The sequence below is a fragment of the Vigna unguiculata genome, chromosome 2, assembly GCF_037176805.1.
Source record: "Vigna unguiculata cultivar grain cowpea cultivar isolate G323 ecotype 2 chromosome 2, ASM3717680v1, whole genome shotgun sequence".
NCBI classification, from domain to species: Eukaryota; Viridiplantae; Streptophyta; class Magnoliopsida; order Fabales; family Fabaceae; genus Vigna; species Vigna unguiculata.
In genome coordinates this window covers 25,672,718-25,696,207 of record NC_140793.1, presented here as the reverse complement: position 1 = coordinate 25,696,207, position 23,490 = coordinate 25,672,718, and the positions used below count along the sequence as shown (strand labels likewise).

General features: G+C 34.0%; 2 protein-coding genes across 2 annotated transcripts; both read right to left on the bottom strand.

The window, feature by feature from the left end:
• Window positions 1–3,620: 3,620 nt before the first annotated feature.
• LOC114173995 (metalloendoproteinase 2-MMP-like) lies at window positions 3,621–4,766 on the bottom strand. Its single transcript, XM_028058714.2, has one exon. It carries the CDS (start codon window positions 4,728–4,730, stop codon window positions 3,774–3,776), a length of 957 nt encoding a protein of 318 aa, XP_027914515.1. The 5' UTR covers window positions 4,731–4,766; the 3' UTR covers window positions 3,621–3,773.
• Window positions 4,767–10,031: 5,265 nt separating this feature from the next.
• LOC114168732 (metalloendoproteinase 1-like) lies at window positions 10,032–11,590 on the bottom strand. Its single transcript, XM_028053648.2, has one exon. It carries the CDS (start codon window positions 11,441–11,443, stop codon window positions 10,307–10,309), a length of 1,137 nt encoding a protein of 378 aa, XP_027909449.1. The 5' UTR covers window positions 11,444–11,590; the 3' UTR covers window positions 10,032–10,306.
• Window positions 11,591–23,490: the final 11,900 nt, after the last annotated feature.

The following is a 23,490-nucleotide window of genomic DNA, read 5'->3' as shown; positions in this document are numbered from 1 at the left end:
TGTACTGTTCTTTTTACTATACCTTTAAAATATTTTGATTGTTATTGATTTCAAAATTTCAAAATATATTAAAAATATTTTTAAAGTATCTACAGTATATTTTTAGTACTTAGTAAAAGATAGCATTAAAAAATTCAATAGAAAATTTTGACTCAACGAATACGCAAATGATTAGATAAATTAATTAATGTGATTAATCAGGCTCATCGAGGTACAATTTAGAAAAAAAAAAAATGTATCGCTTGATCGGAAGATAAAAATATGAATCAATTTGAAATATTTGTAGATGGTTAGAACTGTAGTCGAATGGAGGGAGTTTGTAGGTGTATTCTTTAAGTTAAACGTGTTTTTACCATTCTTTATTTTCTAAAAGAAATATTTTAGTACTTTAACTTTTTTTCTGTCATACATTTTCTTTAATATATTGTGTGAAAGGCTAACTTTTCTATTATTCTCTTACAATTTTTTCTATATATAGACCAAGCAGAGGTTCATTGGTGCAGATAATGTGAAGTAGGATATCGAAGAATTCCACGAAAAACAAGGTGTAACAGTAATATTATTGGATATTATTGATAAAAACAAAATTTTGAAGTTGGTTTAGGCCAACGAAGAGGCCCAACAAGAGATTCATGGATTGGTGGGCTTGAACGCAACATTTATTCGTGTGAGGAATTACCCAGATAAAAATCTCAGTGCAGAGGGTTTACCACGTAAATAAGAACTATAATATAGAAATAACATAACTAAACAGTTTGTAATAGAAAAAATAATAAATATGTCAACTAATTTGTAAAAAGTAATTTAGTAATTTATATTTGGAGGATTTCCAATAGAGTAAAACTAAAAAATCTAATTACATTTATCTCTTGCATTACATTCATTATGTGATTAACAAGGATAAATAATTTTTTTACAGACACAATATTAATTTCAATTTAACGAAAATATCAAATTGAATCTTTCTAAATGAATAGAATAGTAAATTAAAAATCAATAATATAAGACCAAATTAAATTAAATAAAATAATTAAGAGACTAAATTAGTAATTATACTTATAAATTAATGCATAGTTTTTTATAAGATGCATTATACAATACTTCAAATATTTCACATTAACTTTTAATAAGTAATATTTAGTATTATTAGTAATTTAAATTCCATTAATATTGTATTTAATTCTCATTATATATATATATATATATATATATTATGGATTATTAAAAGGATAAAAGATACAAAGAAAAAATCAATATTAAATTGATTTCTATGTGCATAAATAGATGTAAATTTTACTTGACAAATTAGTTTTATGGGTTTAAATTAGATTTAAAACACTTTAGTTTGTTTTTCTATGTGAAATTTGTTAAAATATCATACAAAACCTTAAGTTTGTGTGTCTTGTATAAAGTGTGAAACAAATTCATATTCGTTTATCCTTACAATTTTGTCAAACCAAGCTTCATTCATAACATATTAACGTTTTATTACAAAGGTGGAAATTTATAATTATGGGATGTTAAAAAAAAAAAAATTCGCCGTCAAAATCTATGGAATATAAAATTTTGTAACTTGCTACGTATGTTTTAGTATTATGCTTTAGTTGTAGAAGTGTATATGGATTTAAGTCTTCCTCCACTAATTGCTTAAGATCTTCCGTTTTTTCATCAGTAAGAACACATATATTAATATATTAATAGAAGATAAAAAAATTACCTCAACTCATAAACAATAATAATAATAATAAATATTATGATTTTCCTTCATCATTCTTTATATAGAGTAGTATCTCATAATCATCACAAAAGCATAGAAACAAAGATTATAACAATATATACATCCAACTAAGAAGCATATCCTTCATGATTATGCTTTGAATACAAAGCTTAAACGTCCTTCTCTAGTAGTATCATTTATCCTGTAAAAAGATGAAACTACGAAGACACATAAAGACAATACAAAGAGCTAATTTCACAAGATTTTTAATGTAAACCAAACCAAGACTACAAATAACAGTGAATGGAATCTAAAAACGTGAATACTAAAGTGTACAAATAATACCATCTCTAGCCGGTGCCAGCATACAACAATCACAGAAGGTATATCATGATGAGCCAAAAGGTGAGAAACCACCCTAAACTTGAAACTTTTAGATCAAGAGGAGGCATGTAATTGGACTCAAACACCAATCAGAATAAGAGAATGTTGCTGATCGATACTTATTGGTGATCCAAGCCTATGCTTTAGTTTGAGCCAACATAAAACAGAATGATGCAAAGAGGTAATTCCGCAATACTGTTGGTGTAAACCAAACCAAGACTACAAATAACAGTGAATGAAATCTAAGAACATGAATACTAGAGTGTACAAATAATACCACCTCTAGTTGGTGCCAACATACAACAATCACAGAAACTATATCATGATGAGCCAAAAGGTGATAAACCATCCTAAAATTGAAACTTTTAGATCGAGAGGAGGCATGTAATTTGACTCAAACACCAATCAGAATAAGAGAATGTTGCTTATGGATACTTATTGGTGATCGAAGTCTATGCTTTCGTTTGAGCCAACATAAAAATTTTCTCCATGTCTATTATTGCATTTTTAAATATAACACCATTTATATGTAACCAAATAACCCAAATAATAGCCATCCACATACAACCCCACATGTTACTATATTTGATATGAAGACCTAAGAATTTGAATTGACTAAAATGAATTTGAGCACTCATGTGATATATTGATGATCTCCCTACCCAAGAGTCGCACATCTTCCAAAGTATGAAGTCACATCAACTAAAGAACATATGGTTGATGGTTTCCTCATTAGTGCCGCATAAGACACACATTCTGCTACCAACCTCTATTCCCCCTCCTTTCCAAATTATTTCGTGTGACTACTTTATTTATGATAACTGTCATACAAAAAATTGAGCAGAAGGAAGTGCTTTGATTTTCCAAAATCCACTATAGCTAAACTCATCTTGAACAAAGTTATTGTTTTTAAGCTTTGTGTAAGTTGAATTCACAGTATAAACTTGTGTTTTATCATACCTCCATTGCCACTCATTCTCCCTTTCTCTACTTAAATATATATCTTATGAGGATATTTACCATTGTTTTTTTCCACTCAAACCAACTTCTTCTCCAAGGTAAACACCATTGCCACGATCATCATTCCAAATGCGCTAGATCCTTCAAATGTTAATTCCAAACACTCTCACCTTCAATAATATATAAGAAAAGAATGCCACAAGGAAATTATTCAACAACGGCAAGTTCTCTAAAGCTAAATGCTTTTAACCGGTTACCTTTCTCCGTATCTTTTTTCCATTACAAAAATCATTTAAAAAAACTAAACTTTAATTTCCATTTTTTATTCTCTGATTTAACTTAGTTTGGATTAATTCTTTAAAAAAAAATAATAGTCAATGACCTACATTAAGCTGCATCAGAAAATAAGAAAAAGAACTTAAAAACAATAAGAATCATGATATCATTATCAAGAAAAAAAAAATTAGACGAGATATCCTCTTAAGTCTTAGATAACATTTATTCTTCTGTTTTACACAATCTAATAATTATTTAAAATTTCATATAAAATATAACCCAATATAATTCTAAGCTTACATATCCCTCACAATAACAACAAAATATACACAAAACCTATTAAGTGTTCGTATTTATAATTCTTCTATCTCTCTTACTTTTTCTTTAATTTTTAGTTCTACACGCATAACTGAACAAAACCTAATATGCAGCAGTTTTATTTAGAGTTCACACCATATATTTGGTGAATCCTCCGCAAATCATCCAACGCAAAATCAATCTTCTCCTCCAACACGATAGGGTACATAACAGCCTCTTCCACAGAGGAATGCCCTAACCCTAGCACGTGACCCACCATGTGCATCACCACAGATTCCAAGTCCACGTCACCATCTTCGTTCTCACCACGCACCACCCACTCCTCCTCCGAGTCCAAATACACACTCCCCACATGCTCACTATAGTCCGTGTCCGCAACCCCCACCGCTCCACCTCTTCCGTCGAACACCACAAACGCTATCTTCACGTCCGAACCATTCAACAACGCCGTCTCCGTGAACTTCAACGCCGTCACATTCGACCACCGCTCGAAGGCATCTCGGAACAGAAACCTGACGCCGTCACTGACGTTGTTCTCGGGGTCAAAAGCGTAGGTCAGTTCTCTCTTCCCCTCTTTCCACCATGGATTAAACGCCGTCGTGTTGGATACTCCCGAGTTCATCGTGGTGGTGCCGTTGACTATGTCTGGAACGCCGCATCGTGGCTCTGATATGACTTTGGTGGTGTTTCGGTCGAGCTTCCCAGTGACGTTGAGATTGAAATTTTTCTGGAACGTGATTATTGCGGATTGGAGATCGAGTGTGAAGTTGTCGGTGAAGTTTGAATGTGAAGTGGAGTTTAAGTAGCCGAGGAGGTCTAAATACTGTTTCACATTAGACAAACCCTGGAATGTATCTCCAAGCTTTAGGTCCTTGAAGGTGATGAGGAATGACTTGAGTTTGTTCCAGAACCAGGAAAACAATTTACTCGATTTGATGAATCTAAACCACAACGGGAATTGTCTTGCTATTTGTTGTCCAAGGGCTGGTGGAAAAGATATTGAGACAGATACATCGAAAAATAGAGAAGACAGTGTTAAAATGAACACAAAGCTTCTTAGTGCTCTTAATCTCATGTTTGTGTCGGCTTGGTCTGAGAGAGGGTTTGAGCGAAACCAGAATTTATAAGAACTCTGTTATGGGTGATAATCGCATACCTTGTGCAGTTGAAAAAGACGTGCTTTGTAAAATATGAATGATGTTGTTTTGACTCGATGTTAAAATATTGCGCATATTTTGCATCGAAACTAGCTGGTAACTTCTTAGTACAAGTGTCACACGTTTATCAGAAGAAAAGTGGGATACTCAATGGATATGTTAAAAAATATTTTTTATGCTTGAGAAGGTGTAGCATAAGAGTAGTTTGAAAAAAAATTAAAATACAAAGAATTGACATTTTAATTATTATGGTGCTTTGTTTGCAATGCTTGTGTACATCAGCTTAAGTATTTGTTTTGCACTCTTGTGCCTTATTTTAGCCTCTCTTTTTTAATAAATTTGTCTGGAAATAGGGTGCAAAATCACCAGGAAACATCATGGTTGACTTTGTCATTTGTTCTCATCCATTTTAACCAATAAATTCTAAATATTACCAACACGAAATTTCATATCAATCGGCCACAGGTCAAACATTTAATTTCTTTCATGTTTTTAATTTATTATTTATTTTATTTGTGTGTTTTATAGACTTAATGGGCAGCTTTTAACACTAAAAGAAATCCTTAAATAATAGTTTATATTAAAATTGGTTACTAACATTAATTCTTATAATTTTAGTTACCAAAAAATTGATTTCTGTTTAGAAATTGATCTCTAATTTAATCTTTACTAAAATTGGTACAAATGTAATGGATAGTTAGAGTTGAAGATGAAAAGTCAAAATAAAATTTTAAAGTTCTCCAGTTTTTAGTTTTGTAGAACAAGTGTATATGATAAGTATATGAATGAAAAGACATACTTTCAACATATTTTACAAAGTAATCTTAATAATTGTGCTGTTCAAATTAATATGGGAAATTCCCCCGAAGATGCGTTCTGGAATGTAAAAAGAAAATACAAACACAGTTGTTCTTCGACGACAACAACAGTGCAATAGCGGGGCAATGTTGACTCCAGCAGTGGCAATGCACGGCGGCAATGTTGACTCCAACGGTGGCGGACAGCGGCTTGTGCAAACCCGCAATCAGCGACAAAGTACTGGTGAAAGGAGGAAGATTGGGGTAAAACTATAGGTAATTTGGTCTTTTCTATCTTTACTACGGATGGAGGTGCAGGAAGTACAAAATTGTTTGTACATACATGTTAGCCAGATATTCTCCTGATGTACACAAGTCAATTTTTGCTTCCTGATCCCACCTTAATTTCTTTGCACACCCCTCCAAATTTGGAAAATGGCTTGTGAAAGTGATTTCCGGATTATCATTTTGAAAACTTTTACAGCCCCTCATGAAATTTTTGGAAAAAATTTTCCAGAATAAAATTTTTGAAATGAATGAAATTCATTACGGAACAAACTTTATATAATGGGACTTTTAAAACAAACATTACGGGATGTATATAATGCCTGAAACAATTTTTTAGATTAAACTTTCTGGAATTTATAAAATGTATTTTGAAAAAATCTTTTTGAAATGAGTTTTTTTTTTTTTTTTTTTTTTTTTACGTTTTCTCTTTTTCTTTCCTTACCTCGTTCTTCCTCTTCTCGTCTTCTTCCACAGCAAAGGCGATGATAGCAGAGGAGCAAACGTGGCAGCAGCAGTAATTATAGAAGATACTTTAGTATGGTGTATATATATATATATATATATATATATATATATATATATATATATATATATATATATATATATATATATATATATATCATTGAATTACTCGGATTGATTTGAGGTTTGTTATTGATTTTTTTTATTGAAATATTTCTTTCAAAATGCATACTATGAATTTGTGATTGTTAACAAGGGGCACTTTGTAAATGATTAATTGTTTAAATATTTTGCACTTTGTGCAAATGAGATAATTGAAGTTATGTGTTTAGTATTGGTTTTTGTTGTTGTCAATGGTATGTTTTGCAGCCTAAAATCCATGTTTAAAGTGATGACATTTGAAATGGATGATAAGTCCTAGGCAAATGATAGAGATGATATTCATTATTTTATGCTTTACTTCAAGTGGTGTGTGTAAGACCTACTTTTCTGGTATTATGTTAAAGGGCAGAGCCTTAACTTTTGGGCCTAAGGGCTGCCCCATAGGGTACCCAAAACTCCTAAACTAGCCTTATTCCTCTCATTCTCTGCACCTATCAGAAAAACAACAGTCTCACTCTCTCTTCTCCCTCCAACAGTGCTTTGCTAGGGTTTGACTCCCATTTTTCGTTGAACTAGGAGAACTCCATTTATTACACGTAAGTCAATACCCAACTAATAATTCCTCTTTTCTAACTCTGTTGTTGCAGTTCCAACTAGAGCTCTTTTAGTAATCTCATTTTCTATTTTAGTGTCAGTATTCCAGCTTGCAAATCAGTTCTTGAATCTATAGTAATCCTCTAATGTGTGCTTGTACCTTCCGCTAGCATTCGTCCAGGTAAGGGAAGCTAGAACCCTCTTGTTTGGTGTGATGGTTGTTATCTTGCTTGTGATTCGTGATTTTCGAGCTTATATGTTGCTATGAATGTATGGTATGGTTGGCATCATTGTTTGGATGTGGAAATATGGCTTTTGCAGGATGAACAATGGCGAGACCCGACACTCTCACCCAGGTGACCAGGCCCCGCCCAGGCAAGACTTGTAGAGACAGACTCAGACTCGCGCTCGAGCTCTCGCTCAGGCAGAGAGCTTTCGTTTGAGCGAGACACCATCTCGCTCAGGCGAGAGAGGCTCGCCTAAGCGAGGACGAGTGGGGGTTTGAGGTTTGTGCTGTAGGCATAGCTCAGGCGAGGAAGTCTTTCTTTTGGGCGAGGGACATGCTCGCCCAGGTGAGTAGCGGCTCGCTTAAGCGAGAATCCGCGAGCCTCGCAGGGTTCCCTAATGACAGTCTCGCCTAAGCGAGACCCTGTGGCTTGAGCGAGACTGGCACGGGATTTCTTTATGCAACTGTACCTTTTATGTTGTTGGGGCCTTAATTGTATGTTTGGCTTGTTATGCTTTATCTTGGGTATGAACTATATGAATTGAGTGACCCTGTATGAATGAGATGGAAATTATGATTCATGAGTTTTGGCATGATGTGAGCATGATGTTTGTATGAGATTGGTTCAAAAAATTTAACATGATGAGTTGGTTATGGAGTGGATATGAAATATGGAGGGATTCATGGAAAATGAATGATGTTCCTTGGCATGGTATTGGCATGATGTACGATTCTATTTTCATGGCTTTAGGAAGGATGAGTTGTGGTTGACTAAATATGAGATATGAATGAGGGATGATTACAAAGATTGATATGATATTGACATGTGTGGTGAATATTTCATGATTGATTGAATATGTATAGTATGTGGTCAATACGTAAATCCTTGGCCTAAAACTTGGCTGTAATTGCAAAAATGCCACCGCGCCATTATATGCTTCGGTTCCTGGCCAACCGAGGCATATAAGGCGAGGTAAAATGGGAATTCTGCACTAGTGCTAGGTGAAACTCTATGGTAGTGCTTCAGTGGTCGGGACGTAATTTCATGGCCCCTGTTAGTGGGTGTCCATGGTGGTGCCCCATCTATATAATTTGGTAAGGATTCAAGGTAAGGATTGCATCCTGACACTCTAAGGAGTCAGTTAGTCTCACTTAGAGCGGACTGACTCCTGTGGTGGGAGTAGCTGGAGGCCTGAAATTCATTAAGGGCTAACATTGTGTGTGAGGGAATTGATTCATTGCAACATTTGTAACACATGTAACACATAGCTCGGGGGTGAGCAGAGGTATCCACCAGAAGTGCGAGAATCCGCTGAATCCGACCAGATTATATGTATTCGGATGAGTCGAGTCGAGTCTTAGTGTATTGATTTGAGGAGTCGTAACATGATTGGATGACGTGTGTATAATTGACTGTGGAAGTATATCTATTTGCATGACAAAACCACTTTTGGCTCTAGCTTACCCTTTTGTTTTTGTTGTGTGTCCTGCTGTGTGGTACTCTCTTTTGCGATGATCATCAACTTGTTGATGTGAGCAGATGCGAGGAACACCCGTGGTCAACAGGGAGGTGATGGTTCCGCTGCTTAGCCTTTGGGTTGACTTCTGCCATTGGGCTCTTCATTTAGGGCCAAGGCCCATGTATTGTTTTCTCCGAGAATTTGTTTAAGTCATTTCACTTTTTTGCTTTACCTTGTACCTGGCATCGTGGTGTATCTCTTTTATTCGTCCTCTAAGCAATTGGAATATCTGTAGGAATGACGTTATACTCTTTTATCCTTGCTTCTTATATTATATCGTGTGACATATCTTTTATTTAACTTTATTAAATAAATGGGATGTTAGAGTGTGTGTGTAAAATTCAAAACATATTTATCACTTAACACTTTATTTACTTTTGTAATATTTAAGTGGAGCTTCTAATTAGTTACTCCAAAATGTTGTCAAATTATAAAAATATGGACATTTGACTTGGATTTTTAACTGTTGAATTTTTAATAAAATGTTGTCAAACTGAAACAATCTCCATATTCGGGACTCATTGGATTTTTAGGTACTTGGTTTTTAATTAGAAATGGTATAAATATTATATTATTATGTATTTTTTTTTTGTACTTTTTTTTCTATTTTTTACCTTTTTAATTCTAGTTTTATTGTATTAATTCATTTCTGCAAAATAAACTAGAACACTAATACTACAATAACTTTTTTTTAATGAATAAGAAATTAATTTAACTGCAACTAAACAATATCTTTCAAACGTTTGATTAAATTCACACAACATTTTATAAATATTATAAATTTTACATTTACTGTCATTTGACTATCCTTACATATTATAAATATTTAAATTTTATATACCTAACACTCATTAAATCGACCCCATTTAACAAATATTAAATTAACTTCATCATAGTGACGTAATTAACTACGACATCCATAATTGTAGCGGACATTAATGTTTGCATTGCTTCTATTTTTTGGACGAAATATTAACCTAATTTTCTTATTAGCCTAGATATTTCATTTTTTGCGTCAGCTTTTAGCAAATAATATTTTTCTATTGCGAAAGAATGATATACTTTGAACAAAGTTTTCTTTATTTAAAAAAAAAAAACTATTTTCTTAGTGTAGAAAGAATATTTTCCACATAGAGAAGAGTACAACAAATAAAAGGTAAATTTAATAAACAACAGAAAGAGATTAAGTGGAAAATCCAAACACTCAAATCAATGCAGAGAAGACACATATTGAAGATAGAATGCAACGCCGCATGTTAGATTCATTAACTCGTAGAATCCGAAAACATATTTGGAATCAAAAAAAGATTCATTAACGCTCTCTGTGTATCATCATTCTTTATTAAACTATCACAAAAGAAAAAAAGAATGAAGAATGCTAATGAATCATGGTACAAAGTATACCGTACGTACTCGGACGACAACGAAACCCTATACAAGTATCCGTATGTATGTCCGTGCGTGTAACAAACGCACTCCTCTGTACAAAACTAACATGAGAAAAATCACAGGAGCGATACAAATCCTAGGAAGATCAAGAGAGAGGAGAAAAGCACGCCGCACGTGGTCCTCACGTGGCGAACACCGTCGCTGGATTCGTTCTCGCGCGAAGAGGTAGAGGGTGTGAAGGTGTAGTTAGGATTGGAACCGTAGAGAACTTGAATCCCTTCAACATCATCTTGGGCGAGGTCGACCTTTCTCGTTCTCGCCGAAATCGTAGGGTACATGATGGCTTCTTCGATGGAGGAATGTCCGAGGCCGAGCAAATGGCCTATCTCGTGCACCGCCACGGATTCCAAGTCCACGGCGTTCGACACGGAGGCCTTGGTGACGTCGCCGGTGGCCACCCAGTCCTCCGCCTGGTCGAGGTGGAACATCCCGTTCGTCGGCGAGAAAGCGTGCGCCAACGTCCCCAACACTCCGTCGAACGGTTCACCATCCCCGTGATCCCCACTGTAAAACCCTATCTTGATATCCGCAACCGCATACGACGACGCTTCTCTGAACGAGATTGTGGTAACCTCTGCCCATCTCTTAAACGCGTTACTGAAAACGCCCTTCACAGTGTCGCCAAGGCCGTTGTCAGGGTCAAACGCGTAGGTGAGTTCTTCTGTACCCTCCGGCCACCGTGGCATGCCATCGAAGAACGAGTAGTGCGCCACTGTGTGGAAATTCGGAGTGGAACTGGTGTTCGACTTACCGGAGTTCATTGTTGTGGTGCCGTTGATGACATCGGCCACGCCACACCTTGGGCGCACGATTTGCTGCATCGTAGCGTCGTCCAGCTCGCCGGTGATGTTGAGGTTGAAATTCTTCTGGTAGGTCTTGATGGCTTCTTCGAGCTCATCATCGAAGTCGTCGGTGAAGTTGGACGGCGGCGCGGTGGGTATGTAGCCGAAGTAATGGAAGTAGTTTTTGAGATTAGAAAGGCCGTCGTAGGCTTTCCCCCGACTGCATCCGGTGAAGTTGAGATACGCGTTCCACGCGCCGGCTGGGGGCACGTGGGAGGAGTTCCACTCTGGGATTGAGGACACGTTGGGGAATAAACGAGCCGAGACTGGTGAAAGTGTTGTGCTGAGAAAAACTACTACGAACGTTGTTAGAAGAAAGTTGAAACAGCAACGTTGTTGGAGAGTGTTCATCGTGTGTTGTTGTTTCAATGAAAAAAAAATAAGAACAATCTTAAGATTTGGAATACGTTTGTCAGATACATGAATATATATATAAGGTGATGGTAGTTGTGAACCTTGAAGTATTCGCCAACCGAAATTGTTTGACAATGATTCGTTGAAAAGTTCTGAGTCGTGTGAATGGTTCCCGCGGGATGGTAAGTACACGGAAGAAGCCACTATAGGAAACGTCGTCGCACCCTGGTGGTTTTTCGTCGACGACAAGAAATTTAGGGTTAAAAGTTATTGTTATTATAAAAAAAATTGCAAAAAAATTTGGATTAACACGTAGTTTATTACTTGCAAGAACCAACATGCATTATAATGTCAATATTGAATAACGAAAATAAAGAGGAGTGCTTTGTTTGACTTTGAAAGATTCCCTCCAATTATTTGGTTCGGCTTGGATGCCTACAAATGTCATTAATCATTATTTTATTATCGATTAAATAATACAAAATCGATTAATGTTAGCGTAATGGTATGTGTATGATATTCTCTAGAATTCTAAATAAAGAAAAAGTAGGTATATAAAGAGACAAATACTATAGATAACAGAACAATATTTTAGAAATGGTTTATTTAGTTTTATTCTTGTATATAAATTATTTTTCTGATTATAAGAAAGAAAGTAATAATCATTTATTTCAAATGTAAACTACCTCGAATACGTACTGATGGTAGGGTAGTTTAATTCATTATTGACCGAGTTGTGGTTGGTTTATTTAATTCGAGTTTCAGTTTCAGTTCTGGAAGATTTGGTGAATACTTTTCTTTTGAGTAATAGTTTCAAATTTGATTTATATCTGGTGTATGGTGATTATTTTAATTTAATTTTTAATACTCAAGTATACTCGTGTTGAAGAAAATAAAGGAAAAGATAGATTTGCGAAGGAGAAATTAGAAAATAAGAGCAACGAGGCAGCCCCTTAGACCAATGTTTGACTGCAGTTGGTCAGAGCGGGCTTTGACAATGTTAGTTCTAGAACCTAAATGTCTTCTGTTTATTTTACTTTGGATCTATTAGCAAACACCTTTAAAAAGTATTTAAACATGTAATTTGTATAAAAAATATCTTTTTTTTTTCTAAATTTGTATGGTTAACCTGTTTTTATTAATCAATTAGCTTATGAAAATGTTAGATTTAAATATTTTTTTTAACTTAAAAGTGTTTATGAAGAATTCCATACTCTAAATGTAAAGCCCATCAAAGTTTGGCGGGCCATTTCTGCCCTAAAGTTAAGGGCTACTCTCTTGTGTTTGGACCTAGGGCTGGCCCAATTGATAAAACCCTTTCAGGTTGCCTTAACCCTCACTTTGCACTCTTGCAGAAGATTCAACAGCCGTCACTCTCCCTTCCCCCTCACAGAACGCTCTGCTAGGGTTTGCCCTAAGGTCCACTTCGAGCTAGCTCAAACTCAGTTCCTATTCCGCGTAAGTGCCCCTTCTAGCTTGTATATTTTTTCCTTGGCATTATTCCAGTTAGGACTTCGACTTCGTATTAATTCCCCTTGGTTCTGTTTCTCCGCTGTTTTCCAGCTCTTTAGCCGTTTCCAGGACAACAGTGCTAGCTATCGTGCCGCCAAGGCTTCCGTTAACCCTTCCTCCAGGTACGGGAAGTTAGGGTTTCGAGTTTGAGTTGTCCTTAATCTATTTTTGGGTTGCCTTTGATCTGTTTGAGCCTACTGGATGTTTGTATGGATAAATCGTTATTTGTGGTGCGTGGGATATCTTGTATGATTAAAGGGTTTGGAAAATTGTATCTGCTGCAGGTGAATCCAGGGCGAGACCTGGTAATCTCGCCCAAGCGAGTCTAGCGGAGGCTCGCCCAAGCCTTTTTCGCCCAAGGTCGCCCAGGCGGCCAACTCTTTAATTTTGAGCGAGCAGACAACTCGCCCAGGCGAGAGGGGTCTCGCCTAAGCGAGATCCCGCGTTGTCCCTGTTCCTGTTTTATGCCCTCGCCTAGGCGGAAGGGGGGACTCGCCTGAGTGAGACTGTCTCGCCTGAGCGAGGTGCTGGGCGAGACAGTGCTGTGATTGGATGTTTGTTTATTTCTGGATGATCTGTTTTGGTTGGGTATGAATGTATGATGAGTGATATGTATATAATGGAGTATGGGGTACACGTAACATGATTCATGAATTATAAATGATGGGTTTGGTATGAAAGATGGCATGTGAACTAAGTGAGTGGTGTTGTTAAAGTGGCACGATAATGAGATGAGTTGGATTCTATGTACATGGATGGATTATGATGAGTCGAAATGGGTTGGATCTGGAAATGTGAAAGGTAACGGCTTTAAAGGTTGATATAATTAGGGTATCTTTGCATGGTGAATATTGTGATTGTATGATAGTATTTGGTCTGTGTGAGTGCATAAATCCTTGGGGTCTCTAGGTGAGACTTTAAGGGTCGCGCTGGGACGTAATTCCATGGCCCCTGTTAGTGGGTGTTCATGGTGGTGCCCCATCTGTATAGCTAGGTAAGGATTTAAGGTAAGGTTGTATCCTGACACTCTGAGGAGTCAGTTAGTCTCACCTAGAGCGGACTGACTCCTGTGGTGAGAGTAGCAGGAGGCCCGAAATTCATTAAGGGCTAACCTTGTGGTGAGGAAAATTTGATTCATTGTAACACTTGTAACACATAGCTCGGGGGTGAGCAGAGGTATCCACCACAAGTGCAAGCATCCACTGAATTCGACCAGGTTATACGTATCCGGATGAGTCGAGTCGAGTCGTAATGTATTGAATGAAGAGTCATGACATGCTTGGTTGTTGTATGGATATGGGATGGTGACAATATAATTGACTGTATGATGAATATGTTATTGGCTCTAGCTTACTCGTTTTGTTGTATGGTTGTATTGTATGTGGTTGTTCTTTCTTGCGATGATCATCAATTTGATTGATGGGAGCAGATCGGCGAGGTTCTCGTGGCCAACAAGGGAATGATGATTCCGCTGCTTAGCCATCTGGACTAGAGTTATTTTCTTCATGTTTTCTTTAGGGCTATGGCCCATGTATCGCTTTATGCATTTCTTCTCTACACTCTTTGTTAAACTTGAATCTAGTTTCCGTTGGCAACGTGGTGTGCCCAGGTTGTAGGGGTTGGGTTAAAGACCCCAAGACTACGCTACTGCACTATCGTTTGCGTGACGTTTCCTTTAATTTCGTTTAATAATTAAATGGGACGTTACAATAAATGTTAATAACATATTTTATAATGCATTTATTTCAAAATCAACTTGTTAAGTGAAATTTATAAAATAAAAATCATTAATATTAATGCAAGTAATTGATTAGAATAACAGTTTTGCTAACTTATAAAGCATACGAACAGATATTAGATTGAGCTCTTAAATACTATTTTAATTGAAATAAAAATCTTAAAAATAACAAATATTTAGATGATAATTTTATTACAATTAAATTTGATTTTATATTGGTGATATTTGAGTCATATTCTTCATTTATACTATTTTTTTTTTCTCTTTTTTTTTCATACATATTCCTTTTTGAAAAAAAAATCACAATAATTCTTTAAAAATTGTCAAAAACTTCATTTCTGTTTTCTCAAAATGTCACAATTAACAAAAGCTAAACTTGAAAAAATTTACTATATTAACCATTATTGAAATATAAAGTTGTGATAAAATATTTATAATATACATCTATACATAAAGCAAAACAAAGGGAAAAAAACAACTCTTGACAGGTGTTACAAGCACAATTTAAAAAATAAATAAAATAAAACTTTACTTAAATTAAAATCGATAACATCCGTAGTTTCTTAAAATGCAGTCATGTGGTTGTCTCAAAATTTTCTTTCATGTCCTGATATTTAATGTTTTATATATTTTACTTGTGTTATTTACATGGTGTTACACTACTGTGAATATAAATGTTATATGGTTGCTTTTTTTATAATAAATAAATAATAATAATAATAATAATATTTATGTGTTCTAATCCTTTTACACAAGAAATATAACCTGGACAAAAAGATGCAAAGATTTCACACCAAAATCATACAAAACAGGATAATCATCAAAACTAGAATCAGACATGTAAGAAAGGTCTAATGAATAGTAGGTTGAAACTGAGAACAATAAAGGCAATACAAATTACAAAAATAAAGAAAAACATAGCCATGGCAAATGAATAGGTCATGACTATATAAGTAGAATAACGAATCTATTGACTACCAAAATCATTGCTTAAGTTATTTATGTGAAACCGAACTACATGAAAGACCGGCTCAAGGTAAAGTGAGTAAAACACTCGTTTTAAGTTTCTATCAAAATAAAGTTTCAAATTTTTTTTCACTACTGATATTTCTGTATTAAATTAATTATAAAATTGTGTTTAAGAAAAAATGCCTCAAAAAATTTATTTAGTACTAATATATTTATATTAAATTAATTATAAAATTATGTTTAAGAAAGAAAAGGTCCCAAAAAATATTTTTTTACTAATATACTCTATTAAATTAATTATAAGTTTATGTTTGAAAATAAAATTTAATTAAATTTCTTATTGTCTGATAATTTTTATTGGTATTAAAAATGATAATTAGTGAATTAAAACATTTTTTAGTAAATTATAATTTTGTTTACAAGAAGATGTATGAATAGCGATATCTTTGTTCTCTTATAATCAATTTATATTCTATTTCTATTTTCTTCTTTTATCTCTCTATAACTTCTCTTGTTTCTCCTTACTTTCTTTTCTTCTAAGAGTCATTTTGTGAGGGTTTTAACGTATTACATTACTTCAATCTCCTCATCATGAATATCATGTTGTCCGTATATACCAATATTTTCATCCTCATTTTTTGTTTGTATGTTTTTTCTTTCTATTTGTGTTGTTATTTTTATTTTGTTTTGGATTTGTATTAGAATTAGAAATTTGTTTCTTCTGCCCAATATTGTTTTTCCGTACTTTTTGATTTACGAGTTTCTAAGAATTTTTTTTTTCATATATCTTGTCCACTTATTATCGAAAAACAATAATTTTTTTGAATTATTTTTATTAATGATTAATCTTAAAACTCTGTAGATTTGTGAAAGAGTTGAGGATTACGAAGGATAAAGAGGTTTGAGACTTTAAGATAGTACAAGTCTACTATCAAGTTTATTTCTTTGACAACGAAAATCAGATTTTATTGTTTTAATTCATTCGTTTTATATACATATCTTTAATAGTATTTTATATATTATTATTTCATATAAAAATATATAGATATATCAACTAGAAAATTTGAATTAGGCTATTCATAAATTCAAAAAAGAAAAAGAATTGAGACATTAATTGCATCTCAAAAAGGAGATATGAATAAATTTATAAAAATAGATAAGAAAAATGAATTAGAAAATACATGTGAGTGCTCCTTGAATAAAGAAGATAATAACAATATAGATACAGGTGAAAGTAACAATAGAGAGAGAAAGAGAAGTAATTAATGATTAAGATGATCTTAATATTTTCAATCGACAAGATTACTATTTCTCGATTTTGTATGATACTTTTCAAAATATATTTTTGAGTCAATATTTATCAATAAGAATTGTATTTTTCGAGTCAATTTTCAGCTTTTTCTAATACTTCTCGCTAGTACTTGTATTTTCCTTAATTATTTGAAGTTCACTCTAAGCTTTCTTTCTCGGTTTGTAAATTATATAGAATTCATATTAAAGGGGATGTACCATATCATTATACTTTTATTGATTTTGATTCCAATATTTTTCTTAAACATAAAGGCTATAAAGACTATAAGCATATCCATATTTTTATTTTTACGGTATTTTAAATAAATTTATTTATTTAATACGTACGTTATATATTAACATATTGTAATGAGAAAAATGGTCCCGAGAGTTGTGCTAAATTATATATATATGGGTTTTCTACAAATAAAGTGTTTATTTTTAAATATAAATAAATAGATTTGGAACATAAAAATAATTAAAAAAATTTCTTCCATGTGTTTGTCCTGAAAAAAATTATTTTGATTCAAATTAAAATATATTCTACTTTGTAATAATTTTATACTAAAAAAAATCAACATATATGTTGTGATTCCTATTGAGATGGAAATGTCTATGTAGTGATTTAAGTTGCCCAGAATTTCAAAAGTGACTTCTAGAAGTTTTGGCTACATCATGTCTTACGTCCCTTAATTAGAAATTAAGACCAATGCTTGATGGCTAGAGCAAATGGTCAAATTAGCAACTTACAAACTTAATTTTTGATATAAGGAAGCATGATTTATTTTATAATTAAAAATTCAATTCTTTAAATACTTCTCTGAACTTAAAAATAAAATATTATTTGTGATAAATAAGAAAATTAGTTATTATCATTTTGATTTATTTGTTTCATTTAAAGTGACATTTTTTTAAGCCCTCCTTATTAAATTTTTTAAAATAAAATGTTATTTTCATTTAATAAAATGAAACGTATTAGAAAATTTTCCCTTTTTAACACTTAAATATTCTAATATTTCTTCAAATTAAATAGTGTGAGTAATTTCAGCCAAATTTGTTTCTGCTGATGTTCACGGGACAATTGCTACACACTTTAAAGTGCGTTACTTGTCGCATTCACTTTTTCAAATTCATCGTCTAAACTTTTCTTCTTTTTTTTATTTGGGATGAGAACACAGTTTATTTACACGTGCATGTACAAATAAAAATAATGATTTCAAACCTAAAATAAATATTTAATAAATATATTATAATATAAATTAATAGCTAATAAAATAAATAAATTGTTATTTATAGTTGTATATTTGACTGAATTTATCAATATATCATTGCTCATGTCTAAATTACCTAATATATTTTTAGAAAAGTTTTACTAGTTTGATGATTTTTGGAATTTATTATAATAAATAAATTTTAAAAAGTTGTAGGATTAGATAAGTCGAATTTTAAAATATGATTTTAGAATAAAATAATTATTTACAAAGAAGTTGTGTGAGGTATATATATATATATATATATATATATATATATATATATATATATATATATATATATATATATATATATATATATATTTTTTTTTTTTTTTTCTTCATACAGTGGGACGAATTTACATTTTTTGTTTATTTCATATATTTTTGGTGAATTTTATAGTTGGTAGCTTATGTTTTATTTCTTTTTATACATTATATAAGTTATTATAGACGATACAACCCTTTTTCTTTTTCTTTTAATTATGATCATTCTTTATATATTTTTTTGTTTCTATACCGTATCAAGAATTTTAAACATTCATAATTTTTGTAGTAGTTCCTTTTCTTAAACCTTAAACTCTAAGTCTCTTCTACAAATTTTGAGACATTTGTTGAGATTATATACTATGTTTTTTATGTCATTCTAAAGTATTTGCAATCCTCTAATGTTGAGTTCGTATTTTGTTTTGTTCGCTTACCAAGGCTTGACATTCCGCGAACCCTCTTGAGAGAGAGGGGTGCCTTCGGGAACACGGACACAGGTGGTGCATGGCTGTCGTCAGCTCGTGCCGTAAGGTGTTGGGTTAAGTCTCGCAACGAGTGCAATCCTCATGTTTAGTTGTCAAGATTGAGTTCGGAACCTTGAGCAAACTGCAGGTGATAAGTCGGAGAAAGGTGAGGATGACAACAGGTCATCATGCCCCTTATGCCTAGGCGACACACATGTTATAATAGACGGGACAAAGGATTACAATCCCGCGAGGGTGAGCTAACTCTAAAAACCCGTCCTCAATTGCTTCTGCCCTTTGGTTCACATTTATGTTATAATGGATGATAAAAATGATTACTACTAGTCTACTAGAGTTATGTTATGAAAATAGTTTCTTCAAGAAAAGTTCATGTGGGATTATGTTTCATGTGTTAAGGCAACAACGATTGACACCAAAACCGATGATTATGCTACTGTTTTAGAGATATGAAAAAGAGAAGCTGATAACTCTAAAATTATTACTTGGATTAATAATTCTATCACACACTCGATTGACGCTCAATTGGCAAAATATGATACTCCAAAGGAGATATGTGATCACTTATCTTCTAGAAGTCCAAAGGATGACATTTTCTTGCCTTCTTGGTCTGCCCACGGTGATAGGCCTTGAGTTCGATGTTCCTCTCCTTCAAAAAGGTGGCAACATGAAAAAGAATAGTCCAAGAGCACCTAAGGTGTTGCACTTATAAGTCTTAGAGCTCTTCTTCTCCAAGAAGGGTCTCCACATGAAAAGGAAAGCATCCAAAATCAATCCTACAAAACAAAGAAAAAAACATGAGTCTAGAAATTTATTAAGACGTAAGGAAAATGTTAAACAAACTTAGAAAATAAGATTGGGCTACTAAGGCACTATGTAGGATAGATATTGACACGGACATGACTCGAATATGAACATTTCAACAAGTGTAATCTTAAAAAAAAGAATAAAAAGAGACAAATATGTATATTAAATAATTATGAATTAAAAAAACAATATTTATAATTATAATAGAACTTATGTAATAAGTTTATGGATTTTTAGAATTTTATTTTATTTATCTTTATTAACATGTGTCGAAGATCTTGCTATGTGTGTGAGCCGAATTTGGAAGAGTAGGCTAACCTTTAGAGGGTTAAATGGCCTAGTAGTATAGTGTATATGGTATACAACATTGATGTTGTGAGTCTGTACCAACTAATGGTTAACATAACATCATGCAAACGCTGCAAATTTGAACAGGAGAAGAGATACTATGGAGGCACAACATGGTTCATTTCAACAATAATAAGAATGAGAATGTAGGAGGAATACTGAACTGTATGGATGTGAGTCTGCAACCAAAGATTGGTCTATATTCACATATTTCACACCCCAAGTGTTCTTGTTAGTATTTTGAGGTTGTGTAGGGGATAGTTGAAGGGATAAAGAAAATGTGTAGATAGTAGAGTGTGAAAGTAGTAGTTGGAGAAGTGTATCTTGTAGTTGAGAGTAGTTGTATTGGATGTTGTGTTAGTTGTTCTTCATGTTGTAAATGGTAGGATACATGGGGTATTTATAGACCCATAGATTATTCTAGAAACTTCTAGCTAGAACTTGAGCAAATAGTTCTAGATTTTTCTACATAGTAGAATGTTCTTGATTTTTCTTCCTATCCTAAGCTTTTCTCCAATACTCTAGAAGTTTCATTACATTTCAATATCTATATCTTAGATTTTTCTAGATTGTTCTAGAATTTGCATTATACTTTAATACTCCTCCTTGATGCAAATTTGGTAACTCCAAGCATAGCGCGTAGTAGTTCAAACCTTAGTCTTGGTAAGGCCTTTGTGAAAATATCTACAATTTGATCTTCTGTCGGGCAGTACTCAAGTTGTATCTTCATATTTGTTTCCGCTTCTCTGATGAAGTGGTATTTAATTGCTATATGTTTTGTTCGACTGTGATGCACTGGGTTCTTTGTCATTGCAATAGTTGACTTATTGTCGCAATTAATTGTAGTAGGGCCACTTTGTTTTTCTCCCATATCTTTGAGTATTCTTCGAAGCCATATAGCTTGACTTGTTGCTTCAGCTGCTGCCACGTATTCTGCTTCAGCGGTTGATTGTGCAACTATGGCTTGCTTCTTTGACGCCCAAGAGAATATTCCCGATCCAAGCGAGAAAGCATATCCTAAGGTGCTCTTCATGTCATCTATTGATCATGCCCAATCACTATCGGTGTAGCCAATGATCCTTGAGTTAGTCATGGTTTTGTACCATATTCCAAACTCCTTTGTGCCTTGTAGATATCTTAAAATTATTTTCCCTACTCCATAATGAATCTAACTTGGCTTTTGCATGAATTTTGATAGAAGACTTATGGCATACATAATGTCTGGTCTTGTGGCTATGAGATATAAGAGACTTCCAATCAAACTTCTGCAGCGTGATGCATCTGTTTCTTGTGCTCCTTCATCTTTTTGTAGTTTCTCATTTACCACCAATGGAGTAGCGACAGGTTTACAATCATACATCTTGAACTTCTTCAATAGGGCTTCAATATATTTCTTTTGAGAGATAAATATGCCGTCTTCTTGTTGTTTCACCTCTATACCGAGGAAATAGTTCATCAACCCAAGGTCGGTCATCTCAAATGTCTTCATCATCTCTTCTTTAAATTCTTTCATCATCTCCAAATTGCTTCCTGTATAGATAAGATCATCGACATATAAGGAGACAATGAGGTGATACTGACCTTGTGCTTTAATATATAGTGTTGGCTCACTTTTGCTCCTCTTGAATCCTTGATCTATGAAGTATTGATCAATCTTGCTATACCATGCTCGAGGAGCTTGCTTCAAGCCGTATAAGGCTTTTTTTTAGTTTTAGTACTTTGCCTTCATTGCCTTTATTGATAAAGCCTTGAGGTTGTTCAACATAAATCCCTTCTTCGAGCACTCCATTTAGGAAGGCTGATTTGACATCTAGTTGATAGATGTTCCATCCTTTTTGTGCTGCTAGGGCTATTACAGCTCTTATTGTATCTAGTCCTGCGACTGGAGCAAATGTCTCATTGTAGTCGATTCATGGTTGTTGTGAGTATCCTTTTGCGACCAATCTGGCCTTGTGCTTTTGTATAGTTCCATCAGGATTGAGCTTTGTTTTATATACCCATTTCACTCCAATGATTTATTTTCCTTGAGGACAGTTTACGAGCTCCCAAGTGTTATTCTTCTCAATCATTTTAACCTCTTCTTCCATAGCCTTGATCCGTACTTCTTGCTTTGATGCTTCCTCATAGCAGTTAGGCTCAATCATGGCCATATTGCAGGTTTCGTATATGTCTACCAAAGATCTTACTAGTCTTGGAGTGGACTCTAGTGAAGAATCTTCTAATGGAGGTGCAGAAGGCGTACCTGAAGCTTCTGCCTCTTCTTGAATTTCTTCTTGATATTGTTGCACTGGGACTAAAGTGCTGCTTTTAACAACTTTTTCTTCTTCCCAATTCCAAGAAGCATTTTCATCAATTTCAACATCTCGACTAATGACGAGCTTTTTTGTTTGTAGGTTGTAAACTTGATAGCCTTTTGATTGTGTGCTATATCCCAAGAATATTCCTCGTATAGTCTTGTCTTCAAGCTTGTGCCTCCTTTGATCAGGAACATGTATGTAGCAGATAGATCCAAATACTCGTAGGTGTTTGGCTAATGGCTTTCTTCCACTCCAAGCTTTAATAGGAGTCTTGTCTTTGACTGCCTTAGTTGGACATCTGTTTAAAATGTAAACTGTAGTGTAGACTGCTTCAACCCAAAAAGTGTTAAGCATACCTTTCTCTTTTAGCATTGATCTTGCCATCTCCGTGACTGTGCGATTTTTTCTTTCTGATACACCGTTTTGTTGTGGAGTATATGCGACTGTGAGTTGTCTCTCTATGCCTTCATCTTCGCAGAATTTGTCAAACTCGCGAGATGTATACTCCTTTCCACGATCAGTTCTAAGTACTTTTATCTGTTTTCCACTTTGTTTCTCAACAAGGGCCTTGAATTTCTTGAATATTCCAAAGACTTCTGACTTTGCCTTTAAGAAATAGACCCATGTCATTCTAGAGAAGTCATCAATGAAGAGGATGAAATACCTATTGTTGTGATGTGAAGGCGTCCTCATTGGTCCGCAAACATCAGTATGGATCAACTCTAGTAAGTCTTTTGCTCTCCATGCTTTGTCGGTCGAGAATGGTAATCGATGTTGTTTACCAAGGAGACATCCTTCGCATGATTCATTATTCTCCTTTAAGCATGGAAGATCTCTCATCATATTTTTCTTATATAGAAGCTTTTAGGCATATGTGTTGAAGTGGCCAAATCTCCTATGCCAAAGCCACGAGTCATCAACTTCTGCCTTCATGGCAATATTAGTTCCAGGTTTGAAGCTTATGGGAAACCTTCTATTTCTCTTCCCCATTTTTACTTGGCCAATTTCTATCTTTCTACTGTCATAAATTTTGCATGTATCTTTCTCAAAGTGGAGAGAATATCCATTCTCCATCAATTTGGCC

Coding starts and splice junctions, on each gene's coding strand:
- LOC114168732 (XM_028053648.2), bottom strand. CDS start 11,443: ATGAACACTCTCCAACAACGTTGCTGTTTCAACTTTCTTCTAACAACG.
- LOC114173995 (XM_028058714.2), bottom strand. CDS start 4,730: ATGAGATTAAGAGCACTAAGAAGCTTTGTGTTCATTTTAACACTGTCT.